We start from the raw sequence: 22,850 nt of genomic DNA on the forward strand, positions 1-22,850 counted from the left end.
CAGCAATCACCCCATACATTGGCGCTATTCTACACAAAAAGGATGATTTACAATTTTTACCGAGATGCTGCCTGTCCCGCTGAGTTACTCCAGCATTTTGTGTCTATCTTCAGTGTAAACCAGCATCTGCAGTTCCTTCCTACCCATCTGCTTTATATATGTTCTATGTGTAAATTTACACAAAAAGGGGAAGGAATGTCTCCAAAGTGGCCCACATTCTAATGGCCTACTTTGTGTGTGGCTGTATAAAGCTGAGGGTGTACCAACAAATGGCACAAGGTGTTGAGATTCTTTCTCATCTACCGTGTTGCAAAGAATGGATCTTGCCATGCTGTTTTGAAAGTAGATAAAAATGCTGGAGAACTCAGTGGGTGAGGCAGCATCTATGGAGTGAAGGAATAGGTGACGTATCAGGTCGAGACCCTTCTTCAGACTGATGTGGGGGTGGTGGGAGCGGGAAGAAGAAAGGAAGAGGCGGAGAGAGCGGGCTGTGAGGGAGCTGGGAAGGGGAGGGGAAAGAGGGAGAAAGAAAGGATTATCTGAAATTGGAGAAGTCAATGTTAATACCGTTGGGGTGTAAACTACCCAAGCGAAATATGAGGTGCGGCTTCTCCAATTTGCAGTGGGACTCACTCTGGCCATGGAGGAGGCCCAGGACAGAAAGGTCAGATTCGGAATGGGAGGGGGAGGTGAAGTGCTGAGCCACCAGGAGATCAGGTTGGTTAATGCGAACTGAGCGAAGATGGTGAGCGAAGCGATCGCCAAGCCTGCGCTTGGTCTCACCGATGTAGAGCAGTTGACACCTAGAACAGCAGATGCAATAGATGAGGTTGGAGGAGACGCAGGTGAATCTCTGCCGCACCTGGAAAGACTGCTTAGGTCCTTGGATGGAGTCAAGGGGGGAGATAAAGCGACAAGTGTAGCATTTCCTGCGGTTGCAAGGGAAAGCACCAGGGGAGGGGGTGGTTTGGGAGGAAAAGGACACATTGACCAGGGAGTTACGAAGTGAACGGTCTCTGCAGAAACCCAAAAGGGAAGGAGATGGGAAGATATGGCCAGTGGTGGGATCCCGTTGGAGGTGGCGAAAATGTCGGAGGATTATCTGTTGGCTGTGCCGGCTGGTAGGGTGGAGGGTGATGACAAGGGGGACTCTGCCTTTGTTACGAGTGGGGGGATGGGGAGTGAGAGCAGAGTTACGGGGTATAGAAATGTTACTTTTAAATGCATCATGTCACACCACCTGATGTCCCACATCAAACATATTATCATGCGCTGCGGATCAATTATGCAGTTTTGTAGTTGAACAAAATGCCATCATAGCCCTACAGCAAAACAAGACATTGGATTAATGATTAGTTCCATGAGCAGATGATCAATGTAATTAGAAAATGTTTCATCATCATATTTTGCAAAGAAGCATCCAAACCCTGCATGGTTGGTGTTGTGAAAGGCCTTCTTGTTGGATCTTTTATATATGAACCCACATTGATCAGACTGTGCACTGCCCTCATGTCAGCTGCAATAGAAATTAGACTGTCGCCTAGCTCCTTAGTGTCTTTGCCAGAAGGTCGGGGATGAGGTGCAAAGATATTTGTGTATGTTCGTGTTAAATAGCTGCATGACATACAACACTTCGGTGCAGACGGTACAGATCTACAAGGACAAGGACGAACAGACTAAAAAACAATTTTTACCCCACTGCTGCTAAATGTTGCACATACAACACTTCGGTGTATGTGAAGGATGGAGAGTTGGGTGTGTATTTTTCGTGATTTAAGTTGTACAGAATTTTAAATGTATCGTTCAATGTTTGCTGCTGCACTGACTCTGACATTTTAAATTTGTTGTACAAAATGTTACAATGACAATAAAGAAAACTGCAGATATTCTATTTATTCTATGTGTGGTGGAAACAAAATTCAACTGCTGCTTGTAAACCATCAATGTTGTGTAAAATGTTTAAGAAAGAACTGCAGAGGGGGGGGGGGGGGGGGGGGGGGGGGGGGGGGGGGGGGGGGGGGGGGGGGGGGGGGGGGGGGGGGAGAAGAAAGGAAGAGGCAGAGACAGTGGGCTGTGGGAGAGCTGGGAAGGAGGGGGAAAGCAAGGACTACCTGAAATTGGAGAAGTCAATGTTCATACCGCTGAGGTGTAAACTACCCAAGCAAAATATGAGGTGCTACTCCACCAATTTGCGGTGGGACTCACACTGGCCATGGAGGAGGCCCAGGACAGAAAGGTCGGATTCAAAATGGGAGGGGGAGTTGAAGTGATGAGCCACCGGGAGATCGGATTGGTTAATGCGAAGTGTGCAGTGACCGACATCGAGTGTTGCTGGAAGCTCATCAACTTGGTGAAAGACACTCTTTGGTCTGCCCACCCAGCAGAGCTAGATGTCCGTCGGGGAATGTTGCCGACTGGCCCGCTGCAGACTGCAGGAGTACGTGCTGAGGGACACACTGAAGCTCGGTGCAGCCAACGCCAAGGCTCGATGGGGGAGGACCACAGTCTAGGTTCCTTCCGCTGCTGGACATGGGGGGCAGGGTGTGGTGGAGATGCCCCTCAAAATAAGGGAAGGGATTCCACGCCAGTGGGCCACATAAGTGAAAAGGGTGTGGGGTAAAATTGTGAGCATTGACCTCCAATTTCAGGTAGTCCTTGCTTTCTCCCTCCTTCCCCATCCCTTCCCAGCTCTCCCACAGCCAACTGTTCCTTTCTTCTACCCGCACCCCCGCATCAGTCTGAAGAAGGGTCTCGACCTGAAACATCACCTATTCCTTTGCTCCATATATGCTGCCTCACCCGCTGAATTTCTCCAGCACTTTTGTCTACCTTCTGGTATTCCTAAAGCTCTGTTTCTTCTGTGCATGAGAGAATGCTGCAAACTACCACTCTCTAAGGTCCAGGACTATGTGCTGTGCTAAAGTTGAATGAAGCCATTGCAAGGGCTCAATGAGAAAGAGACAAAGCTTAGTATCTCTTGCCATTGTATACTAGTTAGTTGAAATCTGTGTTAGAAACCCACGACTGTTTGCTCTGTTACAGAGAGCCTAAAACATTGAACAGAAAGCATAAGTAAAGGCCCATCGACCCACAATGTCCTCGATAAACATGATGCTAAAGTAAACTAATCTCTTTTGCCTGCACCTGATCCATATCCCTCCATTCCTTCCATATCCATGTGCCTATACACAAGCCTCTTAAATTACACTTTTGGATCGCCTCCACCACCATCCCTGATAGCACCATTCATTTAAATTTGTAAATGAATGACAACTGGCTTGAAGGGCCGAATGGCCTACACCTGCCCCTATTGTTTATTGATGAAGTCCTAATGTTAAATAAGTTAAATAAGATTAATAACATGCTTGTCCACATCAACATTGTTATGAAAATGTTGACAAATATTCTGTATTAGATCCTTTAGATTTTTTATTAATATTTTTTAGACAATAGACAATAGGTGCAGGAGTAGGCCATTCGGCCCTTCGAGCAAGCATCGCCATTCAATGTGATCATGGCTGATCATCCCCAATCAGTACCCCGTTCCTGCCTTCTCCCCATATCCCTTGACTCTGCTATCTTTAAGAGCCCTATCTAACTCTCTCTTGAAAGTATCCAGAGAACCGGCCTCCACCTCCCTCCGTGGCAGAGAATTCCTCAGACTCATGAATATATTTTTAATATATAGTTAAGATACACATATTATGAATATATATTGAAGCAGCAAAAGACTTGGAATTGTATTGTGAATATTGTAAGCAAATGTAATATCGAAACCAATCCAAATCCTTAGAGATGTGCAATACAGCAACAGAGTCTTCAGTCAATGTCCATGCGTATCATAAAGTACCTATCTATACTAATCCCATTACTTAGCATTTGTCCTGTAACTCCAATGACTTGACAATTCAACTTGTTTGTTTGAATTCTTCTTAAGTGTTGAGAGTACCTGCTTTTCCTGCCTGTTTATGGATAAACAATATTTTTCGAAAATATAGGCTTGACATTGAAATGCATGTACTTTATTTATATTTTCGTTCATTCCTGGTTATTATTTGTAATAATTTTTTTTAAGAAAAATGTGTCAGAAGTGGGATTCGAACCCACGCCTCCAGAGGAGACTGCGACCTGAACGCAGCGCCTTAGACCGCTCGGCCATCCTGACGTGCCGAAAACTCAGTCATAAGAATCTCTTCTGACTAACAAATATAGTTATGCAATTGTTTTTCAATTTTGATTGCTTTGTTTCCTTTGTGGTACAGTAACCTCTGTAAAGTCGCCACATTGCTGCATCTTTATGCTTCATTTTTCCAAGTACTCGCCTGCAACAGCAGCACCGACCGCGAGCACACAGAGCCCGGGCACCAGATCCCCGGGGACCCTGTCAATCACGCAACTGGTCCGCCCATTATATTCACATGCCTTTCATACTGGACAATTAAATAGATAGACACAAAATAATTCGTAGACTCAAAAAGCTGGAGTAACTCAGCGGGCGACATGGAGAGGCGACGTTTCGAGTCGGGAACCTCCTTCAGATTGTAAAGCGGGCAATTGAGCTACACTGAGATGGGGAAATTGGTGGATTAAAAAGAAGGGCGGGGACTCAAGAGAATGGAAATGAAGTGAGGAGTGAGGCGCAGTTTATATTTTTGTTCTCATGGATCTATCCCACTGAACGTAGAATATAGTTAGAGGTTTTGCATTCTTTCAATTCCAGTCGTTGATGTAGCCAGGTAACTGGAAGTTTAGGGTCTGCGTATACATTCCCAATGAGTCACCAAAACTAGTCCCAGTGAATCTAGACATTTTGAGGAAATAATATTCACCATGAAAATTTAGGCAGAGTGTTAGTGTTCATCTATGGAGCAGATGTAGAACTACTTCACAACGTGCTTTGATATAGACACGATGAACGACAAACGCTGATTTACAAACAAAACACGTATCTGTATTTATATAGCTTAATTTAAATAGTAAAATATCCCTAGTCATACTCTAACACGAGGCTAGGTCAAACTACCTCTTGTTTTATCAACAGTCTCCACCTTTGCTTTAGTTTATTTGGATCATGTACTCGCTACACCTTCCAACAAAATACGTCAGAGTGTTTCGCTCTTTGTGGTTGAAATGTTTCATATTTCACAGATTAAGTGATAGTTAATGCAGGAAGTATGCTCATACTTCTATTTCTTGCCTAATTTGGAGTCCTGTCGATTTACAAAAGCAGAATACGACGGACTGGAAATACATACATACTTAAGTGGTGGGAAGGTGGTCTGGAAGAGAATAAGTGGAAACATGAAGATTAGGGAGAGATGGATAGTTATGGCGAGGGACATAGAGTTAGCATACTAGTTGATAATCATCTGTTAGGACCAGAAAAAGTATGAAGTCTCTTGAACGTAGAAAAGGGCAAAAGGAAGTGGGAGCAGGATGATATGTTTGCATTCTCTCCTTGCTTTTCATGCTCCTGCTTACAGTGCAGCAACGTTATTTTACATTCAATTTTCGTATATACAGCATCACAACAAAGTTAACAATTCCTTCGCATCCAAACCACCCCCTTCCCAGGAACTTAACCCTACAACTGCAGGAGACGTAACATCTGTCCCTATACCTCCTCCCTCACAGGGGCCCAAGTAGACAGAGGTTAACCTCCCCTAAATTCATCTGCTGTATTCGGTGCTCCCAATGTGGTTTCATAGAAACATAGAAAACAGGTGCAGCAGTAGGCCATTCGGCCCTTCGAGCCTGCACCGCCATTCAATATGATCATGGCTCAGTTTCCTTTATATCAGTGAGACCTCGAGTAGACTAGGCGACCATTTCACCAAACACTTGCCCCCAGTCCACCAAGGCTTGCCTAATCTCCAGACTGCTAACCATTTTAACTCCCCTTCTCATTCCCATATTGACCTTTCCCTGATTTTAGATAAGCAACCCACAAACCTCCCCCTACCCCTTGTTTCTGCCTCTCTCCCTTGTGCCCATCTGGATGTGCATCCATTTCTCCAGTTCCTTTCCCCACCCACTTCCACCTATATCCCTTCGTCTCACCACATTTCACATCTCTTCTGGCCTTATCTCATACTTTTTCATCTCAGGTCATTGTCCAACCACCTGACAATCGACCCCCCTGATATCAGCTTATTACTTACTTGCCAGACTTTGTCCTGCCCCTCACCTATCATCCGGCTTCTCCCCGCTATTACAATGTATCTGAGGCAGGGTCCCGACCTGAAACTTCGGATCTATCCATGTTCTGCAGGAATGCTGTCTGACCTGCTGAGTTACTCCAGCACTTTGTCATTTTTAGCTTTTTGAAAAAAGCATCTGCAGTTCCTTGTGGTTACAAAGTTAACAAATTTGCAGCTTAGACTTTGACAATTCTGAACACTTTTGGAAAAAAATCGAACCGTTTTGTATCAAATCAAGATGATCCACCACCTTTCACAAGATGTGGAAAAGCATTGTAAAAATATATAGATTGAGACAGATGTGAGTGATTGATGGAACGTGGGTCCAGATGTTGCCCTCTCACGCGAAGAGTGCCCCGGAAGTGACTCGGACGCCGTCACCTGGCAACCATGAGCTCGCTGACGGCGGAGGACGTGTGGCGGCTCCTGAGGCTGCAGGTGACACCGGGCCGCGTGGCGGGGCCTGTCACCCGGGGTAACGGGGCCGGTAGTGGCGGGGCCGGTAGTGGCGGGGCCTGTCACCCGGGGTAACGGGGCCGGGGGGGGGGGGGGGGGGGGGTTGTCGAGGCGGCGGGGCGTGTCACCCAGGGTAACGGGGCCGAGGGGGAGGGGTGGCGGGGCCTGTCACACGGGGTAACGGGGCCGGGGGGCGGGGCGTGTCACACGGGGGCGGGGCGGGGCCTGTCGCCCGGGGTAACGGGGCCGGGGGCGGGGCCTGTCACCCGGGGTAACGGGGCCGGGGGCGGGGCCTGTCACCCGGGGTACCGGGGGGGTTGGGGGGAGGGGCCTGTCACCCGGGGTAACGGGGCCGGGGGGGAGGGGGGCGGGCCTGTCACCCGGGGTAACGGGGCCGGTAGTGGCGGGGCCGGTAGTGGCGGGACCTGTCACCCGGGGTAACGGGGCCGGTAGTGGCGGGGGCCTGTCACCCGGGGTAACGGGCCGGTAGTGGCGGGGCCGGTAGTGGCGGGGCCTGTCACCCGGGGTAACGGGGCCGGGGGGGGGGGGGGGGGGGGGGAGGGTTGTCGAGGCGGGGCGTGTCACCCGGGTAACGGGGGCCGGGGGGCGGGGCCTGTCACACGGGGGCGGGGCGGGGCCTGTCACCCGGGGTAACGGGGCCGGGGGGAGGGGTCTATCACCCGGGTAACGGGGCCGGGGGGGAGGGCGTGTCACACGGGGGCGGGGCCTGTCACCCGGGGTAACGGGGCCGGGGGAGGGGTCTGTCACCCGGGTAACGGGGCCGGGGGGCGGGGCCTGTTGCCCGGGGGGAGGGGGAGGTTAGCGGGGCTGGGGGTAGCTGTGCCGGGGAGCGGCGTTGACCCGCACAGGAGCGAAATGACAGCTTGTTCCCTCACTGGGCAATCCTGAGGGGTAGCGGCAAACTTAAAGACAGTAGGAAAGCAGGGGTTGGTGTATAGGATGGAGCGAGGGCGAGCGGATGGGGAACTGGACATAAACCATTTAGCAATGTTACAACATTTTGAGATTTAAAAAATCAAGTCTGCAATTTATCCCATCAGATAAAGCATAACAATAAGTTTAATTTAACACCTAATTCACTTTCATATCTCAAGCAATAAAAAAGTTATGGCCATTTTCATACTCGGAAATTAGCATCTTGTTCCCTATTGATTTTCTATGGACATAACAAAAAAGCTGTGATCGAGGACAGTCAAAAGCCCATAACCTTCTTAAAAATTAAGAGAACTGAATGAAAATTTCAGTTATCATAGATTGAACCATTCTGAAACAAATATAAAATAATCTTACTTGGATGACCTGAAATTAAAGCATATAATTAGTTAGTTACCCAATTGTAGCTAATTTCAAACTTCAATTACTAGATCTAAACATCTATCCATTTCTTAATAAATGATTAACATTTTTAAATAGCCTAAGTGTCCAAATAATATTCACAAATAATTCACAATAAAACATGATTTTTAAATCTCATTTACATCAATTTATAGGCCAAATGGAAGGAATTTAGTGTTCAATTGCTGTAAATTAAAGCCCATTTTAAAATCGGCTTTCTTGTGGGATTCTTTGAACGCGCTGGTTTAGAACGTTCACATTGCGCTGGATTTGTGCCCTCAAATGCCCAGAAAAATACTGCGGGATATAAAGAGCCCAAAATGAGCTACTCGCTATAGAAAACTTTATACACAGGGTTCTTAAGAAGCCCCTTTTAATGTAAAAATAAGGTACATACCTTTAATTGATTGCTTTATAAAACCCTGGGGCTGCGAGAGGTCGCGGGTTTAGAGAGTGATTTTTAAACTACTATAACTATTATACAAGGCCATAAAAACTAATAATACCTTTTGCGACGGGGTCTTTCAGCGATTTTTCGTTAATGATTTACTAGGCTGAACATTTTCGATTGCAACAGCCTAGTAAAAATCGCGTTTTAAACCCGCCCCCTCTAAACAGCGCCAAAATCGCGCACACGGCCTGGGGCAGATTCTCAATGACGATTCAGGTAGGTTTTGTAACATACCTAAATCATTCATCACCGAAACAGGCCCTTCGGCCCAACTCGTCCAAACTAGAGATAGACACAAAATGCTGGAGTGACTCCGCGCGACCGGCAGCATCTCTGGAGAAAAGGAATGGGTGACGGTACGGGTCGAGACCCTTCTTCAGGCAAGCCGGCGTTTGCCCCATATCCCCCCATACAGTAAACCCGACTACCGTCATTCTCCATTCTTGAATTTCGTAGCTTGTGAAATGCTAATGGGGGATCTACACCTCTAATCCCGTAAAGATACATAGAAAATAGTGGCAGGAGTAGGCCATTTGGCCCTTCGAGCCAGCACCGCCATTCAATGTGATCATGGCTGATCATCCCCAATCAGTACCCCGTTCCTGCCTTCTCCACACAACCCATGATTCCGCTAGCCATAACTGCTCTATCTACCTCTATTTTGAATACATCTAGTGAATCGGCCTCCACTGCCTTCTGAGGTAGAGAATTCCACAAATTTACACTTCTCTGGGTGAAAACGTTTTTCCTCATCTCAGTCCTAAATGGCCTACCCCTTATTCTTAAACTGTGACCCCTGGTTCTGGACTCTCCCAACATCGGGAACATGTTTCCTGCATCTGGCGTGTCCAATCCCTTAATAATTTTACGTTTCTATAAGATCCTCTCTCATCTGTCTAAATTCCAGTGAATACAAGCCCAGGTATTCCATTCTTTCATTATCTTGCAGTTCCGCCATCCTGGAAATTAACCTCATGAACATATGCTGCACTCCCTCAATAGCAAGAATGTCCTTCCTCAAATTAGGACACCAAAACTGCACACAATACTCCAGGTGTGGTCTCACCAGGGCCATATATAAGTGAAGAATTTCCTCAAGAAGCTCTTATCCTTAAATCCTCTCGTTATGAAGGCCAACACGCCATTAGCTTTCTTCACTGTCTGCTGTACCTGCATGCTTACTTTCAGCATGAAAGTATAGACTCGTGACTCAGATAGACTTGTGACTATCGAATAGAATTGTGACTCTGATAGACTCGTACAGACTATATTAAATATCATACAGGTCTGTTTTGAGGTCACAGACTGGGACACACTGTGGAGTCTCCATGGAGAGGATATTGATGGACATGGACTGTTACCAGCTACATAAAGTTCTGTGGATAACTTTGTCCCTGAGGAGACTGCGCACTGTTTCACCAACAACAAGCCCTGGGCCACCAGTGACATAAAGGCCCTTCTCAACCAGAGGAAGAGGGCCTTCAGGAATGGTGACAGGGAGGAGGTGAAACGGGTGCAGAAATACCAGAAGGTGAGACTGAGATAGGGTAAGGACGACTACAGGAGGAAGCTGGAGCGGAAACTTCAGCAGAACAGCATGAGGATGTGTGGAGTGGTATGAAGAGGATTACAGGCTACAAGAAGATCAGTGGCCTGGGAAGGGAAAGCAATCAGGACTGGGTCAACAAGCTAAACCTGTTATTTAATAGATCGGATGGAGAGGCCTCTGCCCACCCTCCCCCCTGCTCCCCGACAGACTCTTTCCCTCAAACCCCCTGGTCCACTTCCTCTGCCCTTTCTTTGTCGTGCCTGACCATCAAGTCTGAGCAGGTGTGGAAAGAGCTGAGCAGACTCCGCCCAGGCAAAGCCACGGGTCCCAATGGTGTCAGCACAAGAGAGGGTACTCAAGGCGTGTGCCAGCCAGTTGTGCAGAGTACTCCAGCACATCTTCAACCTGAGCCTGAGTCTGGAGAGGGTTCTTGTGATGTGGAAGACATCCTGCCTAGTTCCTGTACCAAAGAAGACGCTCCCCAGCTCCTCCAATGACTACAGACCGGTGACGTATCATGAAGTCCCTGGAGAGGTTGGTGCTCACTCTGCTGCGACCCCTGGTTAAACCCTACCTGGACTCTCTTCAATTTGCTTACCAAACTAAGACGGGGGTTGAGGATGCCATCATCCTATGCTCACCTGGATAAGCCGGAAAGCATTGTGAAAGTCATGTTTTTTTACTTCTCCTGTGGTTTTAACACCATCCGGCCTGCACTGCTAGGGAGCAAACTGACGAAGATACGGGTGGATGTTCCTTTGGTGCCTTGGATCACCAACAAGACCAGAGATTTTAGGAGGGGAGGAACACCCCTATCCCCTGTCTCCATTGATGGTTGGATGTGCAGTTTACCAGGGAGTACAAATACCTTGGAGTGTACCTGGACAGTAAACTGGACTGGTCTAGGAAAGCTGAGGCCCTGTACAAGAAGGGACAGAGCCGGCTGTACTTTTTGAGAAGGTTCGGCTCCTTCAATGTCTGCAGTAAGATGTTGCAGATGTTCTACCAATCGGTGGTAGCCAGTGCCTTCTTCCTCGCTGCCATGTGCTGGGGCAGCAGGGCGAACAGACTCATCAGGAAGGCTAGCTCCATCCTGGTGGCAGAGTTGGATTCATGGCATGTGGTCTTCAAGGGGAAGATGCTCCTCAAACAGCGGAGCATCCTGGACAATACAGCTCACTCCCTCCATGACCCACTGGTCAACCTGAGGTGTATGTGGTTCCACCAAGATGCAGGACAGAACACCGCAGGAGATCCTTCTTCCCTGTGACTCAAACTATACAACTCGTCCCTCTTCTGCTGTAGGGTAGATGGACACTGACTCCCCTCATCCCCCCCCCCCCCCCCCCCCCCCCCCAACTTGCCTCCTTCCCAATCTTTGCACATCCCCAATCGTTTCCACACGTAACTTTAATTTAATGTTTCATGTATTTTGTGTTTTTATGAATGTTGGAATTTCAATTTCCATCTTGGGACACATAAAGGTCTAGAAACATAGAAAAATAGGTGCAGGAGTAGGCCATTTTACACTTCGAACCAGCTGATCATCTAAATTGGTATTCCGTTCCTGCTTTCTCCCCATATCCCTTGATTCCTTTAGCCCTAAGAGCTAAATCTAGCTCTCTCTTGAAAACATCCATTGAATTGGCCTCCACTGCCTTCTGTGGCAGAAAATTCTACAGATTCACAACTCTCTGTGTAAAGAAGTTTTTCCTTATCTCAGTCCTAAATGGCCAACCACTTATTCTTAAACTGTGAGCCCTGGTTCTGTACTCCCCCAACACCAGGAACATTTTTCCTGCATATAGCCTATCCAATCCTTTAAGAATTTTATGTTGCTATAAGATCCCCTCTCATCCTAAACACCAATGAATACAAGCCCAGTCGACCCATTCTTTCATCATATGTCAATCCCGCCATCCTGGGAATTAACCTGGTGAGCCTACGCTGCACTCCTTCAATAGCAATAATGTCCTTCCTCAAATTAGGAGACCAAAATTGCACGTTATACTCCAGATGCATTCACCAGGGCCCTGTACAATTACAGTAACTGCAACCATACGCTTCCACGTTGTTGACTCTACCCCTCCACTGTTTAGTTTAAACCCGCCCGTGTTGCACTCGCAAACCTGCCTGCCAGAATGTCAGTCCCCCTCCAATTAAGGTGCCACCCGTCCCGTTTGCACAAGTCAGCCCTGCCCCAGAAGAGATCCCAGTGATCTAGATATCTAAAACCCTGCCCCCTGCATCAATTCACCCACACATTCAGATCCGCTATCTCCCTGCTCCTACCTTCACTAGCACGAGGTACTGGAAGCAACCCAGAGATAACCACCCTAGAAGTCCTGCTTTTCAGCCTCCTACCTAATTCTCTATACTCACATTGCAGAACCTCCTTCCTCTTCTTACCCATGTCATTTGTGCCTACATGCACAACTACTTCCGGCTGTTCCCCTTCCCTCTCGAGAATGTTTTTAAGTTGGACTGAGCCATTTGGGACCCTGGCACCAGGGAGGCAACATACCTTCCTCGAGTCTTGCCTGTCGCCACAGAATTTCTAGTCCGCACCTCTGATAATGGAGTCACCCACCACTATGGCTCTGCAAGTCTGATTCGAGTCACAGACTTGTCCACCGGTTGGACTGGAAGCATCGTCTGCCCCGACAGCTCCCGAGAGGGTGTACATGTTTTCATGAGGCACTTCCACTGAGGTCTCCTGCACTAGTTTCATCCCCTTCCTTTCCGTCTCTAACCATCGCACCTCTTGTACTCTTGGAGTGACAACCTGACTGTAGGCCCTGTCCAGGAAACTTTTGTCTTCTTGGGTGGACGGCAGGTTGTCCAGCTGCTGCTCTAGTTATCTTACTCAGTCCTTGAGGAGCTGCATCTGGACACAGTTCCCACAGGTGTAGTGGTCAGTTCTATCGTATCGTATCATAACACTCCTCTGCCCAATGACAAAAATTGTTTTTTTACAGCGCCTTTCACAAGCTTGGGGCATCCCTGAGTCGATTACGATCAATAAAATACCACTTAAAGCATTAAGATGTAGCAAAACTGCAGCCAGTTCAGACAGAACAAGAGCCTATAAACAGTTTAGTTTATTGTTACGTGTACCAAGGTACAGTGACTTCACCCTCAGTAACAATCAGTACGGGAGCACCTCAAGGCCGCATGCTCAGCCTTCTGCTCTACTCGCTCTATACTCATGAGTGTGAAGCTGGACATGGTGCGAACTCCATCATCAAGTTCGCCGACAACACCACTGTTGTTGGACGAATTACAGATGGTGATGAGTCAGAGTATAGAGGTGAGATTGACTGATTGACCAAATGGTGCCAGCATAACAACCTGGCTCTCAACATCAGTAAAACTAAGGAACTGATTGAGGACTTCGGAAGCGGAAGGTTGAGGACCCACAATCCTGTTTATATCAATGGGACGATGATGGAGAGAGAGAAAAACTTCAAATTCCTGGGCGTGCATATTTCCGAAGATCATTCCTGGACCCAGCACACTAATGCAATTATAAAGAAAGCACATCAGTGCCTCTCCTAAGAAGATTACAGAGACTCGGTATGACAAAGAGGATTTTCTTGAACTTCTACAGGTGCACATTAGAGACCATACTGATTGGTTGCATCATGGCCTGGTTCGGCAACTTGAACGTTCAGGAGCGGAAAAGACTGCAAAAAGTTGTGACCACTGCCCAGTCCTTCACCGCACTGACCTCCCCACCATCGAAAGGATTTATCGAAGTTGCTGCCTCAAAACGGCAGCCAACATCATCAGAGACCCATACCATCCTGGCCACACACTCATTTCACCATTGCTCTCGGGAAGAAGGTACAGGAGCCTGAAAACTAACATCCAGGTTCAAGAACAGCTCCTTCCCTTCAACCATCAGGCTATTAAACACGACAACAAATAAGCTCTGAACTACAATAAACTATTATTATTATTATTGCACTATAATTGTTTGTTTATTGGGTATGTGTGTTTGTGTATATATACGCACTGAACTTTTTTTCTCCCGTTATGTACTATGTTTACATATTCTGTGCTGCAGCAAGTAAGAATTTCATTGTTCTATCTGGGACATATGATAATAAAACACTCTTGACGAGCTTTTGTTGCATGCTATCCTGTCTGCAGGTTACAATCGTGTCATTTGGAGTGTATAGCTAAATGATAAGGTAATGATGTTTAGTGCAAGGTCAAGCCAGCAAAGTCCGATTAAGGAGGGACCGAGGGTCACCAATGAGGTAGATAGTAGTTCAGCACTGCTCTCTGGTGGTGGTAGTATTATTCAATTGCCCTATAACAGCTGGGAAGAAACTGTCCCTGAATTTGGAGCTGTGCATTTTCATACCTATACCTTTTGCCTGATGGAAGAGGGGAGAAGTGGGAGTGGGCAGGGTGCTACTCGTCCTTGATTAGGCTGCTGGCTTTGCCAAGGCAGCGTGAGGTATAAATGGAGTCAATAGAAGGGAAGTTGGTTTGTGTGAGGGTTGCACAGTTAACACCTGATTATAGGTCAGCAGCACCTGACCTCCAACACGTTTCTGATTTTCACACTCCTCACTGATAAAATCAGGAATGCTCTGACTACAGCTAGCTGGTTAGCTCTGTGGAAGCATTAGATGCTGAGCAGCCAATTAAAACCTGCATGTAACAAAGCTCCACACACTCCTTTCGCCCCAGCCATCGGGAAGAAGGTACAGGAGCCTGAAAACTAATGTCAAGCTTCAGGAATGAGCGAACAAAAATGTTATCACATGTCACGTCAAGGTGAAATTCTTTGTTTTGCAAGGTCCGCAAAGAGGCACCACATAGAGGGCATCGACAAAGTTACAAAGTATATCATTTTGGTCTCCTTAGTTCTCGTTGATCCTCCCACGCCGGGTCCTCTTTTGTTCACCCTCTCGGCGGTTCCCCCATGCCGGGTCCTCCTTTGTTCTCGGCGGCTGGTCCAACCTCTGGTACCCACACCAACCCATCCTTGACCGCCAGCACTCGCGGCCTCGGCTGCCTTTGCCCACCTTTGACCTTGTTCTCGACCACCGGCCCGACCTCGACCACTGGCCCGACCTTGACCGCCGGCCTGACCTACCCTATAACTATTAAACACTACAGTTTCCAATAAGCTGTGAAGTACATAGACTTGGGGACATTGGTTTTGTCTTTTTGGCCTATAATTGTTCATTTGTTTTTTATCCAGTGGCTTGCAAAAGTTTTCATACCCCTTGAACTTTTCCACATTTTGTCACGTTACAACCACAAACGTGAATGTATTTTATTGGGATTTTATGTGATAGACCAACACAAAGTGGCGCATAATTGTGAAGTGGGAGGAAAATGATAAATCTTTTTACAAATAAAAAACTGAAAAGTGTGGCGTGCAAAAGTATTCAGCCCCCTTTACTCTGATACCCCTAAATAAAATCCAGTGCAACCAATTGCCTTCAGAAGTCACCTAATTAGTAAATAGAGTCCACTTGTGTGTAATCTGTTCTGTGAAGGCCTCAGAGTTGTGTTAGAGAACATTAGTGAACAAACAGCATCGTGAAGCCCAAGGAACACACCAGACAGGTCAGGGATAAAGTTGTGGAGAAGTTTAAAGCAGGGTTAGGTTATAAAAAAATATCCCAAGCTTTGAACATCTCACGAAGCACTGTTCAATCCATCATCCGAAAATGGAAAGAGTATGGCACAACTACAAACGTACCAAGACATGGCCGTCCACCTAAACTGACAGGCCGGGCAAGGAGAGCATTGATCAGAGAAGCAGCCAAGAGGCGCATGGTAACTCTGGAGGAGTTGCAGAAATCCACAGCTCAGGTGGGAGAATCTGTCCACAGGACAACTATTAGTCGTGCACTCCACAAATCGGGCCTTTATGGAAGAGTGGCAAGAAGAAAGCCATTGTTGAAAAAAGCCATAAGAAATCCCATTTGCAGTTTGCCACAAGCCATGTGGGGGACATAGCAAACATGTGGAGGAAGGTGCTCTGGTCAGATGAGACCAAAATTGAAGGTTTTTGGCCTAAACGCAAAACGCTATGTGTGGCGGAAAACTAACACTGCACATCACCCTGAACACACCATCCCCACTGTGAAACATGGTGGTGGCAGCATCATGCTGTGGGGATGTTTTTCTTCAGCAGGGACAGGGAAGCTGGTCAGAGTTGATGGGAAGATGGATGGAGCCAAATACAGGGCACTCCTGGAAGAAAACCTGTTGGAGTCTGCAAAAGACTTGAGACTGGGGCAGAGGTTCACCTTCCAGCAGGACAACGACTCTAAACATACAGCCAGAGCTACAATGGAATGATTTAGATCAAAGCATATTCAAAGTCCAGACCTAAATCCAATTGAGAATCTCTGGCAAGACTTGAAAATTGCTGTTCACAGACGCTCTCCATCCAACCTTACTGAGCTTGAGCTATTTTGCAAAGAAGAATGGGCAAAAATTTCAGTCTCTAGATGTGCAAAGCTGGTAGAGACATACCCCAAAAGACTTGCAGCTGTAATTGCAGCGAAAGGTGGTTCTACAAAGTATTGACTCAGGCTGGCTGAATACTTTTGCACGCCACACTTTTCAGTTTTTTATTTGTAAAATAATTTGAAAACCATGTATCATTTTCCTTCCACTTCACAATTATGCACCACTTTGTGTTGGTCTATCACATAAAATCCCAATAAAATACATTTACGTTTGTGGTTGTAACGTGACAAAATGTGGAAAAGTTCAAGGGGTATGAAAACTTTTGCAAGCCACTGTATGTGTGTGTGTATATATACACACACACTGAATATTTTCTGTTTCTGTTATATTCAAGTGAGACTGACTATAATTTTCAGGGCTCCACTGCATCACCCTGTCCTCTCATTATCCACTCACCACCACAACCCAGTGCTTGGAATCAAGAACTAGAGGACATAGGTTTAAGGTGAAGGGGGAAAATATTTAATAGGAATCTGGGGGATAACTTTTTTATACAAAGTGCGGTGGCTATAAGGAATGAACTGCCAGAGGAGATAATTGAGGCAATGTTTAAGAAGCATATAGACAGATACATGGATAGTATATGTTTAGAGGGCTATGGGCCAAACGCAGAGCAGGTGGGACTAGTATAGATGGGGCATGTTAAGTGGCATGGGCAAGTTGGGCTGAATGGCGTGTTTCCACGCTATTTGACTATGACTCTAATGCATCCTTTCGGTATCCAACTATGACACAACTTCCCTGTACTTGTTGTGACCACATTAGTGTCTGGTTATTGGGTACTTCTAGCTATTGCACCTCAGTCCCACATCTTACTGGGATCATTGCTACTTTTAGAGATTCTGCCATGACACCCGGTTAGTTCAGTGTTTGGAATGACTCTGGAAATTTTACTTGGTTTATGTCGACATCCCCAAGAGATATTGCAAATCATATTCCCCATTCTAACAGTAAATTAGACTAGATTTACAAGTCTGGAAGAGAATTGTTGACTGCCTTGTTACAGTTTGCTCTAGAGCCATGCAGCACAGAAACGGGACCTTTGGCCCACCAAATCCATGTAGACCATCAAGCAACCTCTTCATTCATTAATTTTTTTTAAATATTTCCCTCGCATTCTCTTAAATTCCCCTCCTCCATGCCATGACTGTATCACCTATGTACACAACGAGAGCAATTGGCAGTGGCCAATTAACCTACCAACCCATACAAGTCCAGGACATGGTAAGAAATTTGAGTACTCCGATGAAACCCATGCAATCACAGGGATAACACGGCCTCCATACAGGAACACTTGAGGGCAGGATCAAAGCTGCATTTGCTGGAGCTGCCAGGCAGCAGCTCTACTGCATGTGCCATTGTGCCTTCCCCTGTGGAAAACTGACAAATGTGCTCATGGTTATTGAGTTGTGCATTTTGCTTGCAAATGGATTTCTGTTCATTAGATTTATTTTCAAAATATTTTGTGTTTGGTTTAAGAAAGAAGATGGTCGTCAGCTTTTAACAAAATTGCTAAATTGGGAGGATTTTGATGAAGAGAGAGATTTAAAGCCGGGCATTCTTCTTGACTATCTGTATAATATTATTACATTTACTGCCGAAAAAGGATTTCCCTGGCCCAGTGTGGCAGTGGCAGCAGGCTTCTCGCATGAATTACTTTGTGAAACTAAAGGTAATAATATGTACTTTATTGTCATTATTTTAAAAACTGAATTAATTCAAAGATGTCGCTATTTTGATATTTATTGCTGATTAATGAATTATGATACAAAGAAAAACTGTCTTTAATGCTCCGTTATGTCTTTAGGTAATTCCATAAGAGCGATTCTGTTTCGCAAATTTTTGGGTAGTGATTTATGAATTCCATGAGGGTTAATTTTTATATATAATAAAGTTTAAAACAGAAGAACAGTAAATACATTTACTAATACATTTATTAATGCAGCCTGGTTGCTGCTGTGAAAACAGGTTGGTGGTTGTTTTGCTAATTAATGGTGCCAGATTTAAAACAAACTGGACAATGGGAGTTGCTGGATCATAGAATGCAAACAAATCAACGTGTACTGCAATTGCACGTGTGAAACTGCTGCGTGTGCTGGACTGGAGGTGCGGCGGCTTCGACCACCCCGGGCCGCAGTGTTTGAACCGGCCCGTTCTCGGGGTTCGGTGAGCTGCGGGACTGTTTATACCATCGCCCGGTGGGGAATCGCCTCAGCGCAGAGGGAGCAGAGGGAGAGACTGCAACCCTAAGATTTTTGCCTCCACCACAGTGAGGAGGTGTTTGGAGGACTCACTGTGGTGGAAGTTAATTTGTGTTTATTGTTGTTATTGTTGTATCATTGTGTGTATGACTGCAGGCACGAAATTTCGTTCAGACCGTAAGGTCTGAATGACAATAAAGGAAATTCAATTCAATTCAAATTCAATTCAATTCAATTGTTGATTGCAGATAGAAATGGATTTGCCCAGCTAATGGAATAATAGAGTAAAGTATGGTATGTCATACATTGTCACAGTTCACAAACTTCACCTGTCATGTTAATATTAAGGGATAGAGCTCACAGACAATTAGTTACAGTATCATTTTTGAACATTTCCATAAATTATTTAAGGTGCAGGGGTTTTTTTGTCTCCTTGCATACCTTTCCTTGCATCCCTTTATTTTTTATCTTCTCCCTCTCATAATTTTTTTCTCTCAATATTAACAATGGGACGATGGTGGAGAGAGTCAAAAACTTCAAATTCCTTGGCATGCATATTTCCGAAGATCTTTCCTGGACCCTGCACACTGATGCAATTATAAATAAAGCACATCAACGCCTCTACTTCCTGAGAAGATTACGGAGATTCGGTATGTCAGAGAAGATTCTCTTGAACTTCTACAGATGTACAGTAGAGAGCATATTGACTGGTTGCATCATGGCCTGGTTCAGCAACTTGAATGTCCAGGAACGGAAAAGACTGCAAAAAGATGTGAGCATTGCCCAGTCCATCACCGGCTCTGACCTCCCCACCATCGAAGGGATTTATCGGAGTCGCAGCCTCAAAAAGGCAGCCAGAATCATCAGAGATCCACACCATCCTGGCCAAACACTCATTTCACCCCTGCCATCTGGAAGAAGGCACAGGAGCCTGAAAAGTGTAACATCCAGGTACAGGAACAGCTTCTTCCCTACAGCCATCAGGCTATTAAACACTACAACCTCAAATAAGCTCTGAACTTCAATAGACATTATTTTTATTATTGCACTACTATTGTTTTTTTGAGTATGTGTGTGTATGTATATATATACACTAGACCAAGGGAGACCCGTTGGGTCCCGTCCTCTCAACGTGCGGTTGCAGGGGGGTGGGGCTGCGGCGTCGGCACACACACACACACTAACCACCCCCACACACACAAGGGGGGAGGAAGAGGGGATAATGGGAGGCACAGAAGAGATGGGGAGGGGAGTGCGGGAGATGGATGGATGGGTTTGAGGGGTGGGGAGAGAGGAGGGGGAGAGAGGGGGACAGGGGTGAATGGAGGGAGAGAGGGGGGCAAAGAGAGGTGGAGGGGGAGGGGAGGGGGAGTGGGAGGGGGGCTGGAGGAGGGGGCAGTGAGGGGAGGGGGGGGATTGGGGGGAGAGGAGGAGGAAGAGGGGGAGAGAGGAGGGGTGAGGGCGATGTGGGGGAGAGAGGGGGGGAAGGGAGGGTGTGAGGAGGGGGGGGAGGAGGGGAGGGGGGGGTGGGGCACTGCGGATGGCCGTCCGAGTGCGAGTATTGACACAATCAGGGACTGCCTATGTTAACAGTTTGCAGGCAGGCGATCATCGAGTTGATGTATCGCCAACTTTATCAACGGAGCGCTCGACCTCCTGCAGCAACCAACATTTGCGGAGGGTCCCCAGGGTCCCCTTGGACACCGCGTGTTCCCTCTCCAGGGATGTGGAGGCGTGGGCCCGGAGCAGAGGCGGTTGGTTGACCCCAGTGCGACCGTCGGCTGCCCGCTGCCTGGACCCACGGGTGGACGTCTTGGCCGGGCCCAGGAGCAGACGGATGGGGGAGATCCCTCCTCCTTCTGTACGGAAGGGGTGGGGGGGGAGAGTGGATGGGAGAAGGGAAGGGGTGAGGGGAAGGGAGGGGGGAGGAGAGCGGGGAAGTGGGAGGGAGGGTTAGGGGGGGGGGGGGGGAGTGAGGGGGAAGAGTGGGGAGGGGTAGGTAGAGGGAGAGGGGATAGGCTGGGGGGGGGGGGGGGGGGGGGGAGGGGAGGTGGGTGGAGATAGGGGGAGTGGTGGAGAGAGATGGGGAGGGGTGGGATAGGAGGGGGGGGGGGGGGAGTGGGGGTGAAAAGAAGGGGGGAGGAGGATGGGGGAGAGGGACAGGGGCGGACGAACTCTGCGAGCAGGGCAGATGCGAAAGGGCAGCGAGCCTCACGATTCCCCGTGTCCCTGCGATCAATGGAGGAATTGCAGGTTTCCCAGAGGGAGTAATGGCCGCCAGGGCCACCTTCTCATCGTGTGCTCCCCCGCGACGCCATGTTCTACGATCGGGCGGGGGAGACGGAGAGGATTCAGAAGCAAGCCGGTGGCTGTGAGCGACGCCTCGAGCGAGCGGCTGTGACCTCCAGATCTGCAGAACGCTCGATCTTTCTGCGCGTTTTGAAGAATGAGGATAATAATAATAATAATAATGGATGGGATTTATATAGCGCCTTTCTAGATACTCAAGGCGTTTTACATTGCATTATTCATTCACTCCTCAGTCACACTCGGTGGTGGTGAGCTACTTCTGTAGCCATAGCTGCCCTGGGGCAGACTGATGGAAGCGTGGCTGCTAATCTGTGCCTACGGCCCCTCCGACCACCACCAATCACTCACACACATTCACACACATGGTGCACTAATGTTCCTCATGGAAAACTGTGCATGCACATTGACAGCAGCTGCATTAATCCGGGTGTGGGGGGGGGGGGCATGAGGAAAGGCATTTTTAAATCATAAGGAAATTTTCTACCAGAAGATGTAAAAATGTCACTGTTATTGTAACGTCAGCAGCCGGGCAGCGGTCAAATTAAAAAAAAAGTCAGATTGGTCAACAATTTTAATTAAAAAGTCGTGAAAATAATGTACCAAATGTACAGAGGAGTGGATTTCTAAAATCACAAGGAAAATCTCTACTGAAATATGTAAACATTTCCCCGTTTCGGCGTCTAGATTTCGAGGAGATACGTTTCAAAGGCAAAATGACACACAAGCACACACACACACACACACACACACTATTTTAATATTACTAGACCAAGTGCAGACCCGTTGGGTCTGTTCCCCCAACGTGCGGTTGCGGGTTGGGGTCGGGAGGGGCGGCATGTGGCGTCACACACACTACACCCCCCCCCCCACACGCATGCTAACTACCCCCCTTGATATTATCTTAATATTATTAATTTGCTCCTTTTACACCATATCCGCCCTATCCACTGACGCATAGCCCTCAACTCGCAGGCGCGTCTAGAGAGGGAGGGGGAGGGTAGAGAGTGAGGGCCGAGAGAAAATGGGGAGAGAGAGAGAAAGGGGCAGAGACAGAGGGAGGGGGGGATGGAGGGGAGGAGGAGTGGGAGGGTGGGTGAAGAGGGGAGATGGGGTGAGAGAGATGGGAGGAGAGAGGAGGGCTGAGAGGGGGGAAGGGAAGGGGAGCGAGGGGGGAAGGGAGGGGGAGGTAGGTTGTGGAGGGGATGGGGTGGGAAGGCGGTAAGGATGGGTGGCGGGTAGGGGAAGGGGGTTTAGAGGAGGGAGGGCTAGAGGGGGGAGAGGAAGGGGGGCGAGTGAGGGAGGGGGGGAGAGAGAGAGTGAGGGGGGAGAGAGAGAGAGTAGAGAGATGGGGAGAGAGAGAGAGATGGGGGAGAGAGTGAGAGAGGGGGGAGAGACAGAGCGAAATGCAACCATGCGTCACGCGTTCAGAATGCTCTGGAAATGAAGCGTGCACATCTCATGCACGAAAGCTGTCGGCAGCTCTATGGAATTCAGGGGAGGATCCTGCCGCGTCACACACACACTAACCACCACCCCCCCCCACCCCACACCCCCACCCCACACACACACACACACACACAAACAGCGGGTCCGATCTAAACTGTCAATGAAGCCAGCAAATGTATTTTTTTTTTAATTGTCTTTGTAATTAAAAGTTAATGTTAAGAATTAGTGATGTTAAGTGAGAAATAATTAAATTAAATTCAATGAAAAACAATGGAATCAACAATAATTGGTGGAGTTAAATGAGAAACAATAAAATTCAATGCAATGAAAAAAGAAATAAACAATGCTTTAATCCATAGCCTGGTGGGCAGGGC

General features: G+C 47.5%; 1 protein-coding gene and 1 non-coding gene across 3 annotated transcripts in view; one reads left to right on the forward strand and one right to left on the reverse strand.

The window, feature by feature from the left end:
* Positions 1 to 4,082: 4,082 nt before the first annotated feature.
* Positions 4,083 to 4,165, reverse strand: trnal-cag (transfer RNA leucine (anticodon CAG)). The gene has a single exon. It is a non-coding gene; the product is annotated as a tRNA-Leu (tRNA).
* Positions 4,166 to 6,585: 2,420 nt separating this feature from the next.
* The window catches only part of LOC129697194 (uncharacterized protein C8orf74-like), a 30,066-nt gene continuing 13,801 nt past the window's right edge, over positions 6,586 to 22,850 (forward strand). Inside the window, exons 1-2 of one of the 2 annotated variants that reach the window (XM_055635517.1) lie at positions 6,586 to 6,638; positions 17,999 to 18,191. In XM_055635517.1, coding sequence (XP_055491492.1) covers positions 6,591 to 6,638; positions 17,999 to 18,191 — 241 coding nt within the window. In that variant the 5' untranslated portion in view covers positions 6,586 to 6,590. Of the gene's footprint in view, positions 6,639 to 15,512; positions 18,192 to 22,850 lie in introns of those variants that run through there. The other variant, XM_055635516.1, reaches the window with a different exon arrangement.

The sequence above is a fragment of the Leucoraja erinacea genome, chromosome 5 (genome assembly GCF_028641065.1).
Source record: "Leucoraja erinacea ecotype New England chromosome 5, Leri_hhj_1, whole genome shotgun sequence".
NCBI classification, from domain to species: domain Eukaryota; kingdom Metazoa; phylum Chordata; class Chondrichthyes; order Rajiformes; family Rajidae; genus Leucoraja; species Leucoraja erinaceus.